At 34.0% G+C, this 21,974-nt stretch overlaps 2 protein-coding genes across 4 annotated transcripts; one reads left to right on the top strand and one right to left on the bottom strand.

The window, feature by feature from the left end:
- The first annotated feature begins 110 nt into the window (after positions 1–110).
- LOC128157921 (transmembrane reductase CYB561D2-like) lies at positions 111–6,960 on the top strand. Its single transcript, XM_052820582.1, has 3 exons — positions 111–247; positions 1,611–1,648; positions 5,382–6,960. Exons 1-3 carry the CDS (start codon positions 181–183, stop codon positions 5,943–5,945), a joined length of 669 nt encoding a protein of 222 aa, XP_052676542.1. The 5' UTR covers positions 111–180; the 3' UTR covers positions 5,946–6,960.
- Positions 6,961–8,031: 1,071 nt separating this feature from the next.
- On the bottom strand, positions 8,032–17,610 carry LOC128157920 (perlucin-like protein). Of its 3 annotated transcripts, XM_052820581.1 has the most exons (7): positions 17,501–17,610; positions 13,012–13,169; positions 11,346–11,423; positions 10,711–10,823; positions 10,403–10,499; positions 9,552–9,762; positions 8,032–8,168 (listed from the first exon to the last, which is right to left on the bottom strand). In XM_052820581.1, exons 2-7 carry the CDS (start codon positions 13,148–13,150, stop codon positions 8,159–8,161), a joined length of 648 nt encoding a protein of 215 aa, XP_052676541.1. In that variant the 5' UTR covers positions 13,151–13,169; positions 17,501–17,610; the 3' UTR covers positions 8,032–8,158. The 3 variants fall into 3 exon arrangements, with proteins under 3 accessions (XP_052676541.1, XP_052676539.1, XP_052676540.1); XM_052820579.1 differs by lacking the exon at positions 17,501–17,610 and having other exon boundaries at positions 13,012–13,228; XM_052820580.1 differs by lacking the exons at positions 8,032–8,168; positions 17,501–17,610 and having other exon boundaries at positions 9,548–9,762; positions 13,012–13,228.
- Between the last annotated feature and the right edge of the window lie 4,364 nt (positions 17,611–21,974).

Here is a 21,974-nt window from a genome sequence, read left to right as displayed (position 1 = left end):
TCCGGAATCACACTGCATTGTGACTTATATATTAGATATTTTTGAATTTGGGTCATTAAAACGCTTATTTAAACATTTTGCTTTTAACTAAGTATAAAGAAATTAATTGAATGCGAGTTGTGATGTTGCTTGTGTCAGAATTTGTTCAGCTTGTTTTGTGCTTATACTCCTTTGCCTAACATGGTTGCTCATTTTGCAGCTCTTGCATTCACGGGTTGCATTATTTATATTGCTTGGCCGGGAAGCAGTAAGTAGTGTTTCCAAGTATTTACACAGCCTGAGCGAGAAGCACGGGTTTGTCACAGTCTACCTTTGACAACGCCTACAAACCGTGTGCGGCCCTTGTTTTAAAAATGTCTTAAAGGTTACAATCAATTTAACCAACTGTTAGCATTCAATTTCCATTGGGTCGCTAATATGTTTTACCGTTTAGGCGAGTGCAGCATTAATATGATTAAATGCACGCAGGAACATGTACATGGTTTACCAATAGATGCATCAACTTGAGAAAAAAAAAGAACACTATAGTCTGTCCCAAGATATCTAAGCAGCGCATTTGGACGATTTTTAATAAAAATACACATACATGTGAAAGAGGAACAATTGAAATGGTTGAAAGGGAAAATTTCCAAGATAATTTCATTAACACATCATATTTCGCTTGGAAAAATTCACAAGAATGAAAACAGATTCCTTATGGAGATTTATAATGGGGAATCTTTTCTCCATTCTGAATACACTCGGAATACATCGCGCTATTTTCAACGTTATTAACCGGGCTTGCTGCAATACAAAATCCCCGTAGACATCACATTTTTTAGCATTGTAAAATTATAAGCGAACAGGGGCGTTTCGACTGAGAAATCTTGGAAATTTTTCATACTTTTGAATAAACATTGTTTGAACCCTGAGGTATTTATAAATATCAAGCAATTAGGCAAAATGTGAATCAAGAATTCTTAGGACAGAGTATAATAAAAATATTTTAGCAGTATACATGTATAAACATTTATATTTTATGATGTGGGCGACTGATGGGCGAAGCCAATAACACAAGCACAATTTCACTGTCAGGTTATTAGAAACTTGTACACTTGGATCAGAAAATTTAGTATGTTAAAGGGAGCAATAGTTTGAGTTTTATCTTTGCCAATGCAGGGACTGTCAAGTGTCAACAGAACTTGCAGTGCAGCACTTCCCACCAGCAAGCTGTGCTCGCTTTTATGTGGTCTAATTTCAGGTTACCCCCTTTTAAACTGAGGCTGTCCAGGAAGTTTTTGGGAGGGCTACAATTCTTTTTATTTTTTAAAAACATCAAAAAAGAGTACAAAATTAATGTATTAGGTTATACAGGTTTATGTCTTTTGCATTTAATTATATTGTTCTAAATAATGTGATTAAAAAATTCTATTTTTTGTTTTTTAATTTTTATTGGCTGTAGAAAAAGAAAATTCTAGTATAATTCTAGATATTTTTACCTCGAGGAACCTTGTACAGTTACAGGTACTATATGGAATGGAAAATGTAAGAAAAAATGAGTTAGTATTCGGGAAAGGGAATAAAACAGGTAATTATTTTAATATTGATTCTATTTTTTCACACTTTTCCAGGTCTATTTTCATGGCATCCAACTTTGATGGCTATAGCAGTAAGTACTACTATTCATACCTCTCGATCAATCAAATATAAAAATACTAGTACATGTACCAATATATATTTATAGACATACCTAGTTCATTATGTAATTAATTGTCATAAAATTACAATGGACAAACTCTGTCACATATATGTACAGAAGTTATCTTCCTTTGTCAGAGAGCACAATTATATTATTTTTTTTAATTTCATGAACTACAGAACAAATATGTTAATTTGTAAAGTTGCTTAGCATTAGAAAAAATAAGCAAAATTACTGAAAAAATAATGCCGGGTATATTTTTTGTAATTGTCAATGAAATTACCATGGCGCCATGATTATACATTGACATGTGCTGCACATGATTAAAATGAAATCCCTTGCATGAAATGAATGAAAAAATGAAAACCCTTACATGTTTGCTTTGACTTTTTGCATTGTGCTATAACATTTTGATTTCTAAAGAAAATGTTTGTGGTACATGCATATTGAATCAGCACTTCATTTTAAGAGACATAATGACTCAGCTTGTGAAAGTAACAAATGTATGGAAAATAGAAGGTTACCAGGAGCTTTATACATTTATCATCGATTGAGAGCCATTAAAATTTCAATATGAGTCACCAAAAAAAGTGCAAAATGGGTTCTTTCAAACAAGAGGCCCAGGGGCCACATCGCTCACCTGAGCAACAATTGCCTTAATTCTGATCAAATTAGCATTACAGTATCAAAATATATTGACAACTGAGTACAGTAGATCTTGCTAAAAAAAATTGAAAATCTGCCAATTTTTATCAACCTCTTATTTTTTGGTAAATACCAAGCCCCTTTTGTTGTACCTGTAAGAAGATTTTTCTCTATTCCTATATACCCCCCCCCCCCCCCCCATTTCATGGCCCCATTTTTCTCTAGGGAATCATGGTTTCATCAGACTTAAATCTGCATAACCTTTGCTTTCACACTAAGTACTGAGTTTTGAACTGAACACTTTCCCAGAATAGTTTTAAAGATTTTCTCTTTATATTCCTATGTAAAAATTCAAACCGCCATCACGGTCCCGCCCTACCACTAATGACTGTGATTTTGCAAACTTGAATTTACACTACCCAAGAATGCCTCTACACATGTTTAAACCCTTTCTGGCCAAAAATTCTTTAAAAAGAAGATTTTTAAAGATTTTCTCTATATATTCCTAAGTAAAAATTCATCCCCCATTATGGCCTCACCCTACCCCTGGACTATTATTTAAACAAACTTGAATCTATATGATCTGGGGATGCTTCCACTCAAATATGGCCTTTCCAGGCCTAATAGTTTTGAGGAGAAGACTTTTAAAGATTTTCTCTATCCATAAAAATTCATCCCCCATTGTGACCCGCCCTACCCCCAGGGACCATGATTTGAACAAACTTGAATCTACACTTCCTAAGGATGGTTACATGCCAATTTGAGATTTCTTGGCCAAATATTTTTGAGAAGAAGATTTTTAACAGATTTCCTCTATATATTCCTATGTAATACTTGATCCCCCAATTGTGGCCCCACCCTACCCCCGGGGACCATGATTTGAACAACCTTGAATCTATACTATCTGAGGATGCTTCCACTCAAATTTGAGCTTTTCTGGCCTAATAGTTTTTGAGAAGAAGATTTTTAAAGATTTTCTCAATATATTCCTATGTAAAACTTGATCCCCCAATTGTGGCCCCACCCTACCCATGGGAACTATGATTTGACAAACTTGAATCTACACTACCTGAGGATGCTTCCATTTTAATTTGAGCTTTCCTGGCCTAATAGTTTTTGAGAAGAAGATTTTTAAAGATTTTCTCTATATATTCCTATGTAGAACTTGATCTCCCAATTGTGGCCCCACCCTACCCCCGGGGATCATGATTTGAACAAACTTGAATCTACACTCCCTGAGGATGCTTCCATTTCAATTTGAGCTTTTCTGGCCTAATAGTTTTTGAGAAGATTTTTAAAGATTTTCTCTCTCTATATTCTTATGTAAAACATGATCCCCCTTTTGTGGCCCCACCCTACCCCCGGTGACCATGATTTGAACAAACTTGAATCTACACTTTCTGAGGATGCTTCCACTCAAATTTGAGCTTTCCTGGCCTAATAGTTTTTGAGAAGAAGGCTGGCTCAGGTGAGCTAAAAAAGGTTAAGTTTACAATACAATTCTGGAAGAAGAGACTTTGAAAATTTTCTTAATAAATATTGACAATTTTTTTACTTTTTTAATCTTTAGTTTTTAAGATCTGTGTACAAACATAGAATTGTGAGCAAATCTCTGTATCTTGCTTATAATTCGAAGCTTAACACTCAAATATGGTTAGTAAATAGAAATTGTACACAATTAAAACACAAGAAACATGCACTATAACAAATAAAGAACACAATTTATTTTTTCGAAATGAATCATATATATACATGTACATGTATATACCTACATATTTCCGACAGCGATATCAAACTCTATTTAAACTGAATAAACTCGAGAAAATGCCGAGCATCTCAACAAAACCTATTGCATTAATCTACCATTACGCAAAATATAATGCCGAATTACCGATAGAATGAATTGTATTTCAGTACTTTTTTGATACATCAGATTTTGCTTAATTTGCGCAGGTAAACAGTTAACTGTTTGATTTACCGAAGTCTCTGTTTGATTTGATACGTAAAAATCACGAAATACAGACGATAGTTCCCAGGTTACAAAGCATAAATAATGAAAACGAAACGAAAATCAGAACAAGCTAACACCAACGTCATGTGTGAAAACTTTCAACGCGTTGAAATATTTAGCCTCAATTTACTACACAAAATCGGCACCAATATATTTTGCATGTTTCAAAAATTTCCCATCATTCGCGAACTGTTGCACAACAAGCAAATTCATCATAGTCAGATCGACCCTTTTTCGTATAATGTCATGGCTGCTTTAAACAAAGAACCTCGTTTTAGATGTATGGAATACGAGACTTGGTAAAATGGGTACGCAAACCCGGGCCGTGGCAAAATAAAAGCCGGGGCAGATCGGCAATCGTCAATTTCAAATACGCATTATTTTGCAGCAATATTTACAGCAAATACAAATATACTGGTCCATCATATATCCTGAAATTTTAATGAGATTGGCAGATTAATAACTGCCAATCTTTTGTTTTGCCCAGGCCAAGTCTTGTCTACCCATTTTACCGGATGCCGAATCCGAAGCTATTAAACTGATTGAAACACGCCTTTCCTTTATTATTATTTTCGTAATAACTCAGATTTGAAACAGAATTAGACCTTAATTTTTGCAATTTATATTTTCCTTCCCATAAGGATAATTTATGCTAAACTACGTGGAATTGGAATCAGTAGTTCTTGAGAAGAAGATTTTTTAAAATGCACCCCCCTTTTTCTACAGTTTCAAGGTTTTCTCAGCTTTGAATACAGATCGGACTTTTATTTCTGCAATTTATATTCGCCCTCCCATAAGGATGCTTTGTGCCAAATTTGGTTGAAATTGGATAAGCGGTTTTAGAGAAGAAGTTCAAAATGTAAAAAGTTTACAGACGGACAGACAGACGGACAGACGGACGGACAGACGGACGGACGGACGGACGGACGACGGACAAAAATTGATCAGAATAGCTCACTTGAGCTTTCAGCTCAGGTGAGCTAAAAAAAGTATTCCTGTTATAGATATATATGTATATGCATACATGTGCATTTTGTATGATTGCAGATGGGACTGCTGATGTTTGAAGCAATCACTGTCTTTTCACCAAGCAGTTCTCTGATACCATCATGGCAAAGATCAACCAAAGCCAATATACACGGATACATGATGGTGGCATCCCTATTTTCTGCCATTGCAGGATTCATGATAATATATTACAATAAGGAAATCAACAACAAAGAGCATTTCACCACCTGGCACGGCACAATGGGGCTAGTGACCGTTCTCTGGGTCTGTGTGCAGTGTTTTGGTGGAGTATTACTGAAGTATAATAGCCTGGTAAGTTCCTGGAAAATTCGACTGGCAGACATGAAACTCTATCACGCCACTTCAGGACTGTGTGCCTTTACGTTAGTCTCAGTGACACTTGTGATGGCCCTGTTCTCTGATTGGTTCAGCAATGCTGCCGCGGGAACCACGTGGTGGGGAGTGTTCGCCACACTTGCGTGTCTGTCGTTGATGGTCATGCAGCAAATCACCACCGCGTACTTACCTCAGTCTCGCATCGTTAAACCTAAGCCCACCACCTCTAAACAGGGTAAACGGAAAGAGAAGAAGAAAGAAAAGTAACTCTTGAAATCTTGCTCAGGCTCTCCGCTCCAATATGTGGCTTTACTCATTCAGAATACAAAATGAACATTTTAACATCTTTTCACAAGCTTTATTTTAGTCCCGATATTTGGCTTTATACCTGTTCATGTTATTTTAATAATAACTTATTTTTTAATCCAAAGACTTTTACATGACTTTTTTTGTACTCCTTTGAATGAGTAATATTTGTTTCATGATTATTCAGTAAATTATTTTAGAGGATGAGAAGGTTTTGACTAGGAAATCATTTGTTTGATTTTTGTTTTGTTATTCTATGTTATTTATGCATAAAACACAGAGCTATTGTTTGTTCCAACACTACACATTTTCTGTAAACAATTTACAATCGTATCTACAGAGTCTGGTTGTCAATTGTTTCTTTACAAAGAGATATATCGTATGTTGGACCTGTCATGTTCATCAAAAAAGAAGGTATGAAGTCCTTTTAAAAATTCCCTATACTTTTGGTACATGTATTTGAAATTTCTTTCTTTCATATTAATTTTGCCATGTTGGTGAAAAATATTGTAAAGGTTTTTATGGAGGATTTCTTGAACCTTGAGCTCTGCTTGCAAATATTTATTGTCTCAAACCGTACAAAAGAACTATAGGTACAGTTTCAGTCATAATTTGCCATTTTAAAGTGATTTTTTAAAAATGTCACAAATTATGAAAATTTAAAATTTTGATATTTACACAAAAATAGCAAAAAATTAATAATCTATTGATAATTACCTGATTAGACTGTTGTTACATTTGTGTTATAATTTTTCAGCTACAGTAGCTTTATTATGAAATCAAAAAAAAATCCAGTTGGGGACTTCAGGTGTCATTGTTCAGTGAAATGTATTGTGTGTGCAGTATTGTATGACGTATTTAATGTCTGATGTTAAATTTTCATGACAGTGTAACCCTCAGTTTCAAATACCAGTACTTACTTGTTATTGAAGATTGGTTTGTATGAAAACATTAAATGTTAAGATTAAGAATATTAGCATCCTGTGTCTTGTTGATTTATCATTTTAAAGGACTATCTGAATCAATGTGTGTGATGTTGAACTGAAATTTGGATCAAGGGTAGGGAAAGTAAACTGAAGAAAAGATTGTTTCAATTTCTGGAATAACTGGGGAAACTTTAAATTATTATTTCATGTGCGTAAGTTGCTAGAAAAATTAATTTATTATTCCTTTAATGAGTATTTTCTGATTTGAAGTTTTTATAAACTTATTCCGGGATTGAATATTTGGAATAACTTAAAGCAATATGAGCTGTATTTTTTAGAATTTAATTTTGCTGCAAAAACCTGCTAGTATGATTAGTGTGCATGTAAATTAAACTCTTATGATAAAAAGGTTTAAAATACTCATTAATTTTCATCAGAAGAAAGATTTCTCTTCCAAGGAATATATAGCAGATCAATTTTTGTACAGGACGACAATAATTCAATTTTGGTTCATTGAAGGCTTCTTTACGGCTTTTCCAATAAAAATATGGCTAACAGAACATTATCAACCATGATTTTTTGTCATTTTATTCGAAAATAATATTTTTCGTAAAAAAAAATTTCAGCATGAAAATTGCAGCTCATATTGCTTTAAAGGATAATCTGATCTGATAAATAAATCCCAATACACTGATATAATAACCAATCAAATATTGATAAAAGGTCATATTCATTTCTTTTAATCTTTCACTTTCAACATACAATGCGATTTAAACTTGAAAAGATCATGTAGCTATGAACAAACAAACGAAACTCTATGATCGAAATTTAAAATATACACGTAGTACCCCCCTTCTTTGTATGAAGTTGTAGTTTCTAGTGATTCATTATACATCTTTGGAGAAAAAGGCCTAAATAGCTTGATCCACCTTAGACGACTTTGGAGAGATATTTATGACAGTAATAAAAAAAAAGAACGTTTTCAGCAATCTGTTGCAACTAGCGACCGCAAAATTTGAAGAAAAAAAATGCGCTGCTACTAGACGAGCCATTTTAACTACCTATACAGTTCTCTATATATTTGTGAAGAAAAAAACCCCCACCAATATTTGAATATTTTTATTTTGTATCAGTATGAAAGTCACAAACTTGAAAAAGAACTAATGTAACAACAGAAATTTGCTAAAATAGTTGATTTTCTTTAAATTCCATGCTTTCCACCAAAGGTAACACGGATACTAAAACCTTTCACGTCGCACTGGAATAAGAAAAATATAATGTTCTTATTTAAAAGTAAAACATTTGGGCAGTATTAAAGGACGTGCTCACGTGTGCTAAAATTCATGATAACTCCACAGGGAAAATGTCCTTCATCTCCAATTTATTAATACCAGCTTCAAATATATGATTTTTATTTATTTTTTTTGGGGGGGGGGGGCTGCATTTTTAAAATTAGTATACACGCGTGTGTATATATATATATATATATATATATATATATATATATATATATATATATATATATATATATATATATATATATATATATATCAATTACAAGTAAATGAATTGTGGGTAATTATCATTCTGAAATTCAGAAATAAAACAGAATAAAGATGGCTGCACTTAACGCTTTTTCGATCACTCTTGTCACTACCGAACTGTCACAGGTAAAAATTTAAGGTAAAATGACATCACAGCAGTGTTCTTACTGTACATGTTAAAACGCTGCTGTGATGTCATTCCATTTTTCCAGCAGTGTAAAACTTTACCTGTGACAGTCAGATATTAGTGAGCTTCTTTATATCAGACCGTTACCAGTGGTTACAGAACTGATATCCTTCAAAATCAGAATGACTCATGTAAATCAACAATGAAATTCAATGGCAGTGTTTTACGTACGATATATGCCTAAAACAGTTCTGTATGGGAAAAAATATACCTGGCAGTTTCTCGGCACTATAACGGGCCTCGAAACTCTCTAATATTTTTTCATACAGAACCGTTTTCGACATATATCCATTATACATATCGGCCAGTAGATGCCCATAAACCAGTAGCTAATGTCTACAATTGACGTGTTCGAAAAGAATTTACAAGTAGATTATTAATAATCAGAAACGCATGAAACCGATAATCTCTGAAAGATATATCAGAGATATGAAGAAACCATCATTCGAAGTTACATGTACCTGGGGTTAGAAATCACGTGATAAATCATAATATTTCACAGGTCAAAGTATACTTTTACAACAGAGAACGCGAACGCAAGAAGAAAGTTTTTTGTCGGTTTAAGCGGTTTATTGATCTCATTTTAACATAAGCTTTATACACACACACACACACACACACACACACACACCATAAGATGGCGTCCTCATTATCCTACGGAGATTCAAGAAAATACAATGACCCCTACTAATGAAAACGACTTTTGTCTTTTGTAAATATGGAGTTTATATTAATGTAATTTCATAGATTAAAGTTGCAGTTAAGATATTCAATTTGGCAATTCTTACAATTAAAAGAAACATGCCAATTTAAAACATTTATTGTGTCGAAATTTTTTAACCTTCTTTTGTGCAGTCATCTTTTACAGGTTCAAATATTTTTAAGAGTTACGGCACATTGTACAACTTACGGTTTTTCGCAGATGTAGAGTGAGTTTGTCGAACATGGCAAATCGTTCCATGTGTAGCCAGTATTAGATAAGAGAAGCATACAGTCCTCGTTTCCCCCCGTGTCATTGGGCTCTCCCGGCCCCCAGTCCGTGAATGTGAAGGGGTTTCCTGACGTCACCCAGCGCCATTGACCCTCAACATCAATGTCGTTCCCACCGGTCCAAAACTGTCCTAAAAGTAAATTTTTTTATGAAAATATCAATTTTTCTAGAAATTACAATAACAAAATCCATGTCATACTTCATTACTATTAAACATGGGATACAAGAAGCATCACTGTATTGAAATGGTGAAAAAACGAGGTAGCGGGTATTTTCTTGGTGTTCACCAGTTTACTCCGCTTTTTGCAGTCCAATGGAAGAGCAAGGGGCAATGTACTTTATTTTATTTATGAAACACACAACACATGACAGAATCATGTATTCGAGTTTTCATGAGTAAATGCGGTGTACTAATTGCAATAACATACACTGGCGTTGAACGCAAATTCAAAGTGGGGAGGGGGGGGGGGGGTGGGGGGGGGGTGGGGGTAGACTAATCCTCAGAAATATTGAGGAAAAAACTAATTTCCAAAATCAAATTCACTTCATTTCTATATAAGAGCAGTAAAATTTTCTTTAAAATTAAAACTTTCAGTATAATAAAATAAATAGTGCCTGTTTGGGAGGGTAACTGTTGTAACTGACACCACTCGAAAACCATTGTCAACCTCCGCTTCGCGTCGGTTGGCAATAGTTTTCTCGGGGTGTCATTTTCAACAGTTACCCTCCCAAACAGGCACTATTTATATGATATAAACCTATCGTCTCACCATTTAAGAAGGTTTTTGCGGCAACATCCTTTAGAAAGTTATTTTCCGCTTCTGTTTCAATTTCGACTAAACCAGAATTTTCCGCGACGCATTTTGCCTAAAAATAATGGTGAATGTATACATAAACATGTACATCTCATAGTCATACTACATAGTCAAAGAACATCGCACTGTGCACTTCATGTATTTGATTTTAACCATTGACTCAAAAATTGTTTTAAACACAAATGGCTCCGAATTGGAATGTTAACACAATTGCAAAAAAGGTGAACGCTTCCACTCTGTAAAACGTAATTAAACTTAAATACCTGTGCTCCAGACCAGGTTTCGAGTTCGTAGGTAACCACCAGGTAACAAGAGGTTTGGTACCGTGTCCACCCATTGGGACATGTAGTGGCGGGGCAGGAGGAGGCTGTAGTCACTAAAACCACAAATATATGTATACAGTCAGGTATCGGTCAAACGGAAAAATACTTTTAAATGCAGGCACGTAGCATCGTTTTTGAAAGTGGGGGGGCCAGACCCATCCAAAAAATCTTGAAAAGCAAAAAAAAAAAAAAAAGGAAATTTAAAGTTTCCAAAAATCTTCAAAATCCTAATCCGTGTGGGGGGGGGGGGGGGGGTATATTCAATTTGACTACTCATTTCCTTATCAATTTTTTAATAACTTCCAAAAAAAGTGGGGGGGGGGGGGGCCAACTCCATTATAACTCATTCTTTTATATGTAAATTTTAAAAAATTTGTTGCTGCAAGAAAAAGTGGGCCCCCCTGATGCTACGTGCCTGAAATGTATATATTTATGGTCTTAGGGGCAAACGATATACTGCTTACCTATATTATATGTCTTGAATGAAGAACACTATAGAAATACATTTCGAACATATTGCCAGAGTTTGCTCTATTTGATAACAGAAAAAGTGTCAAAATAGTATTAACAGTTACCTGGTCTTTGCAGGCTGGCATACAGGGCACAGGTCGCTAGAGCGGCCCTGGAAAGGTCTGGATCCACCTCATTATCGACTGCAAACGACATCAAACAGAGTGTTTAGAACAGTGGGGGTTTTCTGACGACATTTCACAATCAGTACAATGGATCTGTCATAACGTATTTGTAAGAGATGGTTTGTTTAAACAATAAAATGATATTTCTGCTGTTTATGCGGGTACGAAGATAGCAAACAATGCAATGGTCGTAATAATAAAGAATCTTTAACATTTTGTCTTGAAATGAAATGTTCTAAAACATAAATTTTCAAAGTATGTCAATATTTTACAGCATATAGAAAATTGTTAGATTAATCTCAAATAGAGCTCTTTTATATAAATTGTATTTTTGCTAACTGTCTTATTGTATTCGAAAACCGTACTACATGTATCATTGTCAAACTTGTATGAGGCGCTGTTTTATTATTTATTGTCGTTAAGGAAGCTCACCTTTTCGAATAGGTGATACTACTTTTTAAAAAAGGTGGTATCACATTTTCAAATAGGCGACATCACCTTTTCAAATAGGTGATATCACGAATTCAATCAAAAAGGTGGTATCAATTTATTAAAATAAGTGATATCACCTATTTGAAAGGGTGATACCACCTCTTAAATAGGTTATATCACCTATTTGAATTGAATAGATGATATCACTTTTTCCTTATTTGATAGTGATATCATCTATTCGAAAAGGTGATTTCACCTTTATGGTTTGAATTTAATCTGCAATACCGGTATCACCTGTTCATATAAGTGATATCACCTATTTGCATTTATTACTACATTAATAAATAATGAATAATCCCTGAATTTAGACATTCGATTGAAAATAAATATGGCGACCGCCAAGGCAAAGGATGCCATTTAAAATAACATTCAAAGAACAATTCAGTAATCCCTGGTGTTCTTAAATAGTGACGATGATTGTTAAAAAGTTTGCAACATGGATTTGGATCGTTCAATTTGACTGAAGACTCTCCTGACACGGTGAACTGTAGTGCTACGTACATTGCAATTTGAGCACAAGTAGATAAAGTGTGACCTTGCCGCCATCTTTTACTTTGCGCTTCTGACTCGCATAACAGATAAAATGATAAAAACTTAGATAATTTAGTGTGTTCGTGTGCTATTTGTTTTAAACATATTAACCAAACATAATTACTCTCTTTAAAAAATAAAATAACTTAGAGAAAACAATACAGATATACAGTTTTAGTGTTTAAATGATAACGAATAATGGGCAACAACTCATCATTATAGGGGGCATTAATTATTTCAGACTTACTTTAAATACTAGGTGATACTAGTATCATATATTCGAATACGTGATATCACCAATTCAAATTGAATGCTAATGGGTGATGTCACCTATTTGAATAGGAGCTATCACTGAATTTAAACGCTGAATAGGTGATATCACATATTTGAATAAGTGGTATCACTAAATGACAATCAATACTACAACGGCACCTCATTGTAATGAGTTACATACAATTATATGTTTGTGTTCTACCAATATGCAAAACCAAAAACAAACTACCATACCATATACATAAAAAATAACTGTTTTGATTTGACAACAGGAAAGGCTAAGATGAAATTTATATATAAATATATATACAAAGAGACGTGATCAGGGGTACTAGGGACGCTGCCGTAACTAAGGACGCCACAGCGGAAGTGTCGGTCTCCACCAAAAACTGGGTCACCACTAACTGGCACACAACAAGCATCACCAGGACCCTTGGTCGATGGCCCATTTCCTGTTGCTCTGTCTTTCTGTGAACATGAAAAATTCCAGAGATGACGGTCTTGGTAAACAGGTAAAACAAGTTCATTATTTCTGTATTATATATTTTTGATATTACTCAAATCTTCTATTATGATAAAATGTATTCAAATCCTAGTATTCAGTTAGCATTACATACAAAATTTATATTTGCAGCATAATGCATGCCAAATTACGTAATGTATATTTAATTCCAAATCATGAAACGAATGGTGAACTTGGCCGTGAAAGCGTCTGTTGTCAGATGGGTTGATTTTTGCCAATGTAAACGAAAGTTGCTCGTTAATCTGCGAATATTTACATTCCACTTTTTTTTGCATGTAAAGTATGTGGAAAGCTACTGCAGATATAGCTCCATAACACAACACAGACAGGGTACTCATAGGTTAAAATGGCGAGTTTTATTATGACGTCACAAACGTTGAACGCTGTAAAATGCAACGTCACAAGCGAAAATCAAAGTTCACGCCCGAGGCTGTTACAGTGGCTCTTTCATTAATTTGAAATTAACGTTACCCTTTAGATAAAACAGGAAATTTTTCGTAACGTACCGTCATGTGTTTCCGATAGTCATGTGTTTCTAATAGTCTATTTGGTCGCTTGAGTTTTCTCCAAAATGCCGTCATTTTTCTATACTCTGTCCCGAGTTTTTTGCTTCCACCACTTTCTGCTTGATATTTCGATAATCTTGAATACCTTTGTGCTCAAACTACGTTCATCCACTACCTGGTAATATGAAAAATGTCCAGATTATCTATTCTGAAACGTCCCCTCTACCGCTTCAGGTTTCAATACACATCCAAAAATAAAATTTCTACGGGGATTTTGCATTGCATCAGCCATGAAGCCTGGATGATAACGTTGAAAAATTGCACGAGGTATCCCGAGTACTTCCGAATGGGGAAAAGATGTAAACATTTTCCATTATAAATCTCCGTAAGAAATTTGTTTTCGTTCCTGTGAACTTTTATGAGTGAAAAATGATGTTTGTTCAATGAAGATAACTTGGATATATTCCCTTTTATCTATTTCAACTGTATTTCTTTCACAGGTATGTGTATTTTTATTAAAAATCGTCAAAAAGTGATGGAAGCGATAACTTGGGACAAACTTTTAAAATTACTAAGGACATGGAACTCTTTCCGTCATTATACATAATTATTATATACTACATGTGGTTGTGGTTCAAGTTCAAGGTCAAGTTCAGTTTAATCGCTCTAACAAAATAATTGTCAGAGGTACTACAAACAGGCACATTTTCATACCGAAAAAAAAATAGAAATAAAAAAAGGACAGACTATAGAATAACTACTTATTACTATGTAAGACTTTGGTATAAAGGATCAAAATAGGGAAACAACTAAGAGGAGCAGACAGCATCGAAAATATTTGAAATAAATACACACAATTTTTTAAGCGATTTACAACTGCAATATTGGTCTTGAGTTCAGAGAACTTCAAACAGTTTGGTCTTTTCCAATTTTTTGTGTTTAGGTTTTTTTTTCCTTATTTCTTCAAGGACCAAACATTCTAAAGTATAATGAATTCCATCACCAATGAGACCTTTATTACACAAAAGACATAGCCTCTCATTCAAAGGAATGTTATGCCATCTGCCTGTCTCTACAAGTAGACGATGGTTTGATGTACGAAATTTAATTAATTTTTTTCTTTGTTTTACAGGTAAAATATCGAGATACTTCTCAAAGCCAAAATTTGGTTTTAAAATTTTATACACAAGACCTCTGGAACAACAAATTATATCATTGGACCATATTTGCACAAATTGATCTCTTAATCTTTGATTTACAGTAGCAGTACCATTTTATATTGACAAAATTATGGTTCTCCCAGACATATTGTACTCCGCACATGTTTAAAACTCTTTTAATACAATCTACCCATGGGCTTTTACAATCGCTATTAAAATGCTGTGAAAATAAATATATGTACATAATATATATAATTTTGTTCTCATGGCTAAATAGCATTTCTCCAATATGTAATTATTCTTTTTAAACATTAATATACAAAGGGTAGCATCCTGTTTCTCCATATATCATAAAATTTGGTGTCGTATTTCTTATATTAAGTACTGTTTTTAAATTTTAAATGTACATGTTCAATAACATCTAGATTTTCGAAACCCCAAATTTCACAGCGGTACAGTAAAACTGGTAAAACAACCTTATCAAATTAACAATTTACTTGTAAATTAAAATTTCTAATTTTTCTTATAATACAATACATGGTTTTTTGAGCCTGTTCTCACAAATGCTTTTTTGCTTTAGTAAATGAACCAGTCTCAAAGTAATGCTGTGTCAAATGGTAAAAATCACACAATTTCTCAAGGGACTCGTAAGAAACTAATTAATACTATTACTTTAATTAAAGTCAATAAAATTGCTCAAAATCCCAACTATAATATCACAGTATCTAAAATTACTCATTGTCCCGTAAAATAGTCCTCTGATGATGTATTTACATGCTAAATTTATCATATGACTTTGTAAACTTTTCCTTAGTTTGCATTTATATAGGAGCGCTATAAATTGGACGTCTTCTGAAATAAAAACGTTATTAATAATCGTACGGTACTGTAATAATCATCAGTGATAAAATGAAGTTATGTGGGGAATTAAATATTTGTACGATTAACGTTAAAATAAAAGGCTGAGAAAACAATTGAAAATAATAAAGAATATATTCAAAAGGTTATATCTCATTTATGTCAAGTATTATTGAAAAAAAATGTTGATGAATTATACTTTCGGAAACATATGACGCTCATTTTCATTGGCCAAATGCGCCATCCAGTTTATCTAAAGCTACGAATTGCATAAAATGACCACTAACTTTGATTTTTTATCGGCGATGTTCAATGCTATGTCTGAGGTTAAAAATGATATAGTTTCAAAAGACAGTCATTAGAGGCAGCGTTTAGTGTTAAACTATAAGAAACCCATAGCACCAGGATATAAATCACATTTGCAGACAAGAAGTTAAAAAATGTAAATATAAGCATTGAATCATTATTTTTTGAAAGATATAGTCTCGTAACTGCAGCGGTGTGTGCATACAAATTGAGCAACGCGCGTTATTTTAAGAATCAAGAATGGTAAATATGGGTAATTTTAATGATTCGTCAAAGTTTGAAAGTCAAATATTGAGTTACAGAGTTAACAGAGATACAAAGGTACATAGTTTGGAATTCTTTGTTACGTAAACAAAGCTCTTATTATTGTTTACATATGTGTGGTATTGGTATGAGTTTCAATCAATGTTGCTTTTTTGTTGATAATATGATTTATGAACACATAGAATCAGTCAAACATATTTGGCACGGGTCATTCTGTCGAAGAAAGGGTAATTTCTGTACTTAGCATTATTTGTAAACAAATAATAGACTCGACCTTTGTTTATTTAAACAATAAAATGCTTTCTTTGGTGATTCACTCGGGATTTGAAGGTAGCGACATTGCAAAATACACAACCCGCGTTAGCGGGTTATGTAAATTTTTTCTGCAATGATCGCTACCTTCATTACCCGAATGAATCATCAAAGAAAGCATTTTATTGTTTATATTAACATCTTTCTTTTAGCCAGTTGATAAATTGACTATGAAAAGTAAGTAAAATTCACTAAATTACTGTTAATGTACGTACTAAGTACGTTACGTTAACTAAAAGAAACAGCCAAATCGTCTCTTGTATAAGACTTTGAGTCTGACGTCGTCATGATTATTTCGTGCAGTTCGTGATTTTTCCTAGGTAGTTGTAGGTCTCGAGCAATCGATAAACTGGGCGTGTCAAGTTTGGTCCTGTCACTTTCTTGTCAGTGCAGCCGCTGTAGATTTCGACCAATCAATAAACGGGGCGTGTAGATTTCAATTTGGCTGATTCTTTAGGGCTATGAATTAACTATATGTTTCTGTAAGAAATAGAGGGTATAATACTTGGTAGATGTAAATATATAATAATGATTTTCCCGCCTCTGTATCTCGCTTCTAACATTCGAATTGTCAATCATTCAAAATGCACACGTAAACAATAGTAAACGTAAAAGATAAAAAAAATTGATCTCAAATCGTGTCTAGGTTCCTTTAAGCCAACTTGTATCTAGTTGAGACTGTTGGTTTACGATGTGAAGCATCAGCCCACTGCTATTCTCAAAAATCGGGGTTGTCTGTGACATAAACAGACTGAAAGTTGGCTGAGAGCATAACTGCTGCTTGTATAATAACACAATTGATAACGCTGCTTACGATGAAACCAAACTCGGAGTGATTTTTTTCCCCGAATTAAATGAAAACGTACTTACATATTTGAAGGCTCACATCCGTAGTCCGACGTCCACTGTATAGCTATATAACTAAGGTTGAGATTACGATATTATAACATGGTCCTTGGACGATGTATTACTACCGGTATTTTTCATGGTAACACCACTCTCGGACAGATGGCGCCTAGAGGTGACATATCGACGAATACGTTACCCAACCACACTAATGTTTGACCACCATACAGGTCAATATCTTAGGATTGGTTTCAAAATTGCCAAGCATTTTAGAACGTCATACATGTCAAAACTGATTTGAAAAGCACCAAAAATCCTGTTACTTGGTTAATTCTTTTTATATCAAACCTTGATTTACAATATGGTATTGTTTCCTATATTTTTTACAGGGACGTACCGGTACATGTATATACTAACTGTTACATATATCTCTGATTTTTAATGTCAAAAATATTTCTGTTCTTGTTTAGACTAAAAAAACAATTATTAAAGGCATGTTAATCTTTATCTATTGAGTTGATTGTCGGTCTTCGTTATATATGCGTAATTCGTTATATCCGTCAAGTTTACAACATGTAATATAGTCACGGGGAAGGAAAAGCACTTAGCTGTAAGTGTTAATAATTTATTTTATTATACTTTCATGTTAAATACTGAAATCTGATTGGTTTAGACGCAGTTGATAATCCGTTCTATTTCCATCAGCGTTAGCAACATACTTAGCAACGGGTAAAACAACGAATTGTTACATGCGCGAAAATTATGCGCGTACGGTTCGCCGTAGAATTCCCGTCATCTCTATATAAAAGCAATATAAAAATTCTCTAAAATTTAAACATTCAGTATAATAAAATAAATAGTGCCTGTTTGGGAGGATAACAGTTGAAATTGACACCCCTCGAAAACCATTGTCAACCTCCGCTTCGCGTCGGTTGACAATGGTTTCCTCCGGGTGTCAATTTCAACTGTTACCCTCCCAAACAGGCACTATTTATATAATAAGCGTGTTCGATATACATGTAACTGAGTTTTTGAACAGTAGTCGGTGCTACAAGTTCGTCAGGTCTGATTGCTGTTCCGACACAAAACCTTAATGGCCTAACAATTTTGTGAATCAAAATATGTTGCACATTTATGCAAAGATAACGCAAAAAAGACGTCAAAATAACATTGTTTGACATATAAAACGACCCCCGTCAGTTTTACTAAATTTTACCGAAAATCCTCTTTAAAGACTTAATGCTAATGATATTGGCACATATTGGCACATATTCTATAAATATTTACAAAAATTGGTTTCAATATATTCCATTATACAGGAATCGTTATTATGATAAAAATTGACCATGGATTTGTTTTCATCTTATTAAAGTTTAAGCTACACACAGAATTATTATAATACCATGTTTAGCAGCAAAATTAAGTTTTTCAAAACGGAACTCCCATTGCTTTAAGGTATTCGATGTATAACGACCACATTTTGTACCTAATAAATGAATGGTCTGATATTATTAATCATGATATCATTTTGAAGGTGTTATCAAAAAATACTCCACCAAAGGAATTTGCAAAATTTTGAAATATCTTACGGTCCAACAAATAACACCTTGAATTTGGCATTGAAGTCTATGGGCAACGTATGTTTTATCATGATATTGTTAAAAGTAACTTGAAATTCGTAAAACTCTCTTGGTTAATACATGCATAAATTTTCTCTTTATTAAAATATGAAATAAAGTGAATCATTTACCGCAGATAGTTTGACGAAATGAAAATTTTATTTTTTCAGCAAGGGGAGTACAGGTCTCTATTCTTATAGAAAAGATTGAAGTGAGTATATCGAGAAATTACCGTGAACCCCCCCCCCCCCCCCAACCCCACCAAAGTACTTACTCTCGGAGTGATCCCAGGAATGCCATCAACAAAAGCAACCGGAGCAAGTATAAAGTATAATTAAAATACAGTATTAATAATATTAATATTAATTTTCAAATATTTGAAGCATTTAAACTTTTATTGCAGCAACAAAACTCTGTGTCTAATTACAGGTATATTTAACACTGTGACATGTCATCAAGTCCGGGCACGACACAGTCCGGAATTTCAGCCACCCTTTCGGTTAGACATAACTTACTTTTGTTTATATATTTTGGTGGGATTTTTTTTATTTTGATCCTATCATGCCAACCTGAATGTACTCGTTACCCTAGTTTTTTTTTTCTAGAATCCCATGGAAGAATGGTGGATTTTTCACCCCAACAAAAATTTCATCAAAAATTCTATGGGAGAAAAAGTACTGCGGGATAAATTGTCCTATGTTGGAAAAAAATGATTTATGATAAAAAAAAATATTTTGTAATCTTCCATTATCTTTTAAACCCGGTTTCAGAATTTTAAATTTTGTTTTCATTTGTATCCTTTCTATAACCCGAGTTGTATAGGAATTTTATATATTCGACTTTGGTGTAGGTCTTTGCCTGTTGCCTAATCTTATTCAATGTTATTGAATGAAATTTTTTTTGAAATAAAATAACAAAAGCAAAGACCTTCCCTGTCTATGCGAAAATAGCCAGAAGAATCAATCATTACAATCAACCTGTAATTGCATGCGGTCATTCAACTTATCTTTAATAAAGCGCACAATATCTTCAGTTTGCCAAAATACAAAGATTGCATTGCCACACCAGAAAAATAAGTTTCATATTCATAGAAAATGAATTAAATACTTTAAAACAATCCTCTGATAAACAACAGTCAGGAGTACATCCCATGGTGCAATGGTACATTGTACATCTAAATCTAGAAATAAAATGATATTTTTATCTCCTACTTTGCATATTCTGTTTCCCGTTCACAACGTAGTCTATTTCACCGTTCTGATTTACAACACAAGTGTTTTAATTCTGAGCGGAATTTAACGTCAAAATAACCGTAAATAAAAGGATTGATCACGTGATTCAACAGTAAAAAACGCGCGAAAAAAATCCAGACGTTCATCAAACTTCCGGGTAATTGAAGGTAGTAAAAATTATTGAGGGTGTAGGTCAGAATGAGTATCACAATAGAGGGTGTATACGAAAGGATATAAAGCAAAATTATAGTCAGGAACATCACATTCATCTTGGTCCGGACATTATATCCATGTCCGGATTTCTCACTGTCCATCGAATTGCCTCCCACACTTTTCTTTCGACTTTTTTCGTCTTGATCTGCACATTCTTTGTAAATAGTATAAATGCCATCCTTCGTTGTGTTGTAATTTTTATCATTTTTCATGCTTTTGAGAATTTTTTCTCTCGACTGTCTTTCGGAGTACAGAGTTTTATAAATTGTTCGCATTATGAGCGCATATAAGGTAGATGTAGTTACAATGTTTGCTAAAGTCAAAAGCAGAAAGGATCCGAAGTAAACGAGAGTAAGTGCATTAGGATTCACGTCAAATACACATATATTGGTAGAGAACGACTGGTTTTGAAAAGTCTTCTGTGACGTTTTAATTCCACTAATTACTAACAGAGGTGCTCCGTATATGACGCAAACAAACGTTATCCCAATCACCAGCAAGCGCCTTCGGAACAACGTCAGCTGTTTTCCATACGGATGACACAATAAGAGGTATCGTTGAAACGCTATTGCGCCAAGAACATGACCGGAAAATCCCGAGGCGAAAGTGAGACTAAATAACAACACTCGACACAAGATTTCACTGGGAAAGCTGAAGATGTAGAAGTTGTCGATGACGTAAAAAACGCCGTTTGAGACGCTCCCCAGACAGTCCACTAGTGCGAGAATTGGTATGAAGTAGCGGTCCCCTCTCTTGTCGTTGATACGAACCACGTATAGCACTATCACAGTGATATTTCCTATGACACCCACCATTATTCCTACAGACATAAGTACTGTGTTTGGTAAAACAGTAGAGGAATATATCGCATTTAACCTAGAAACATTGTCATCCATTGCCGATTTCGCGCGTTCTACATTGGACGGAAAAATACGTGCTGTCATCTTACAACTGATTGGAAACAATCGTCCGTATCTTCCTGGTATATTAATCCGTCTATCACAACGTGTCAATATTAACAGTCCCTTGTTGTTTGATATTGCACTTTACTAATTAAAACTTCTTGCCTGAAACTGGAAAATATGTTTATGTGTTCTGTGCATCGAAGCAAGTCAACCCGTGAGCCATTGTTTTGAATTGCTGATGTGACTGTTTTGTTATTCCAAATCTGGATATAGAAATGGCAATTACAAAATTACTTAAGGTGTTAATTTGTGGGGTTGCGGTAGAACGATTACAACATTTAAAATTGTTAACCGACTTTTTTTTATAAAGAGAAAACGAGATTGGTGACCTTTTCTAGACTTCTTTTTGTTACCTTCGCTTCACAAGTTCGTGTCTTAGTATAACGCTTTTCGTGAATCTTTTGGTGATATGAATTCATATCAGTCCTTCGGCGCAATGGTAAACTATAGTACATACTAATACCTACAC

Source organism: Crassostrea angulata, chromosome 8 (genome assembly GCF_025612915.1).
Source record: "Crassostrea angulata isolate pt1a10 chromosome 8, ASM2561291v2, whole genome shotgun sequence".
Classification (NCBI taxonomy): domain Eukaryota; kingdom Metazoa; phylum Mollusca; class Bivalvia; order Ostreida; family Ostreidae; genus Magallana; species Magallana angulata.
The sequence above is the reverse complement of the archived record's forward strand: the minus strand, read 5'-3'. Positions and strand labels throughout refer to the sequence as shown.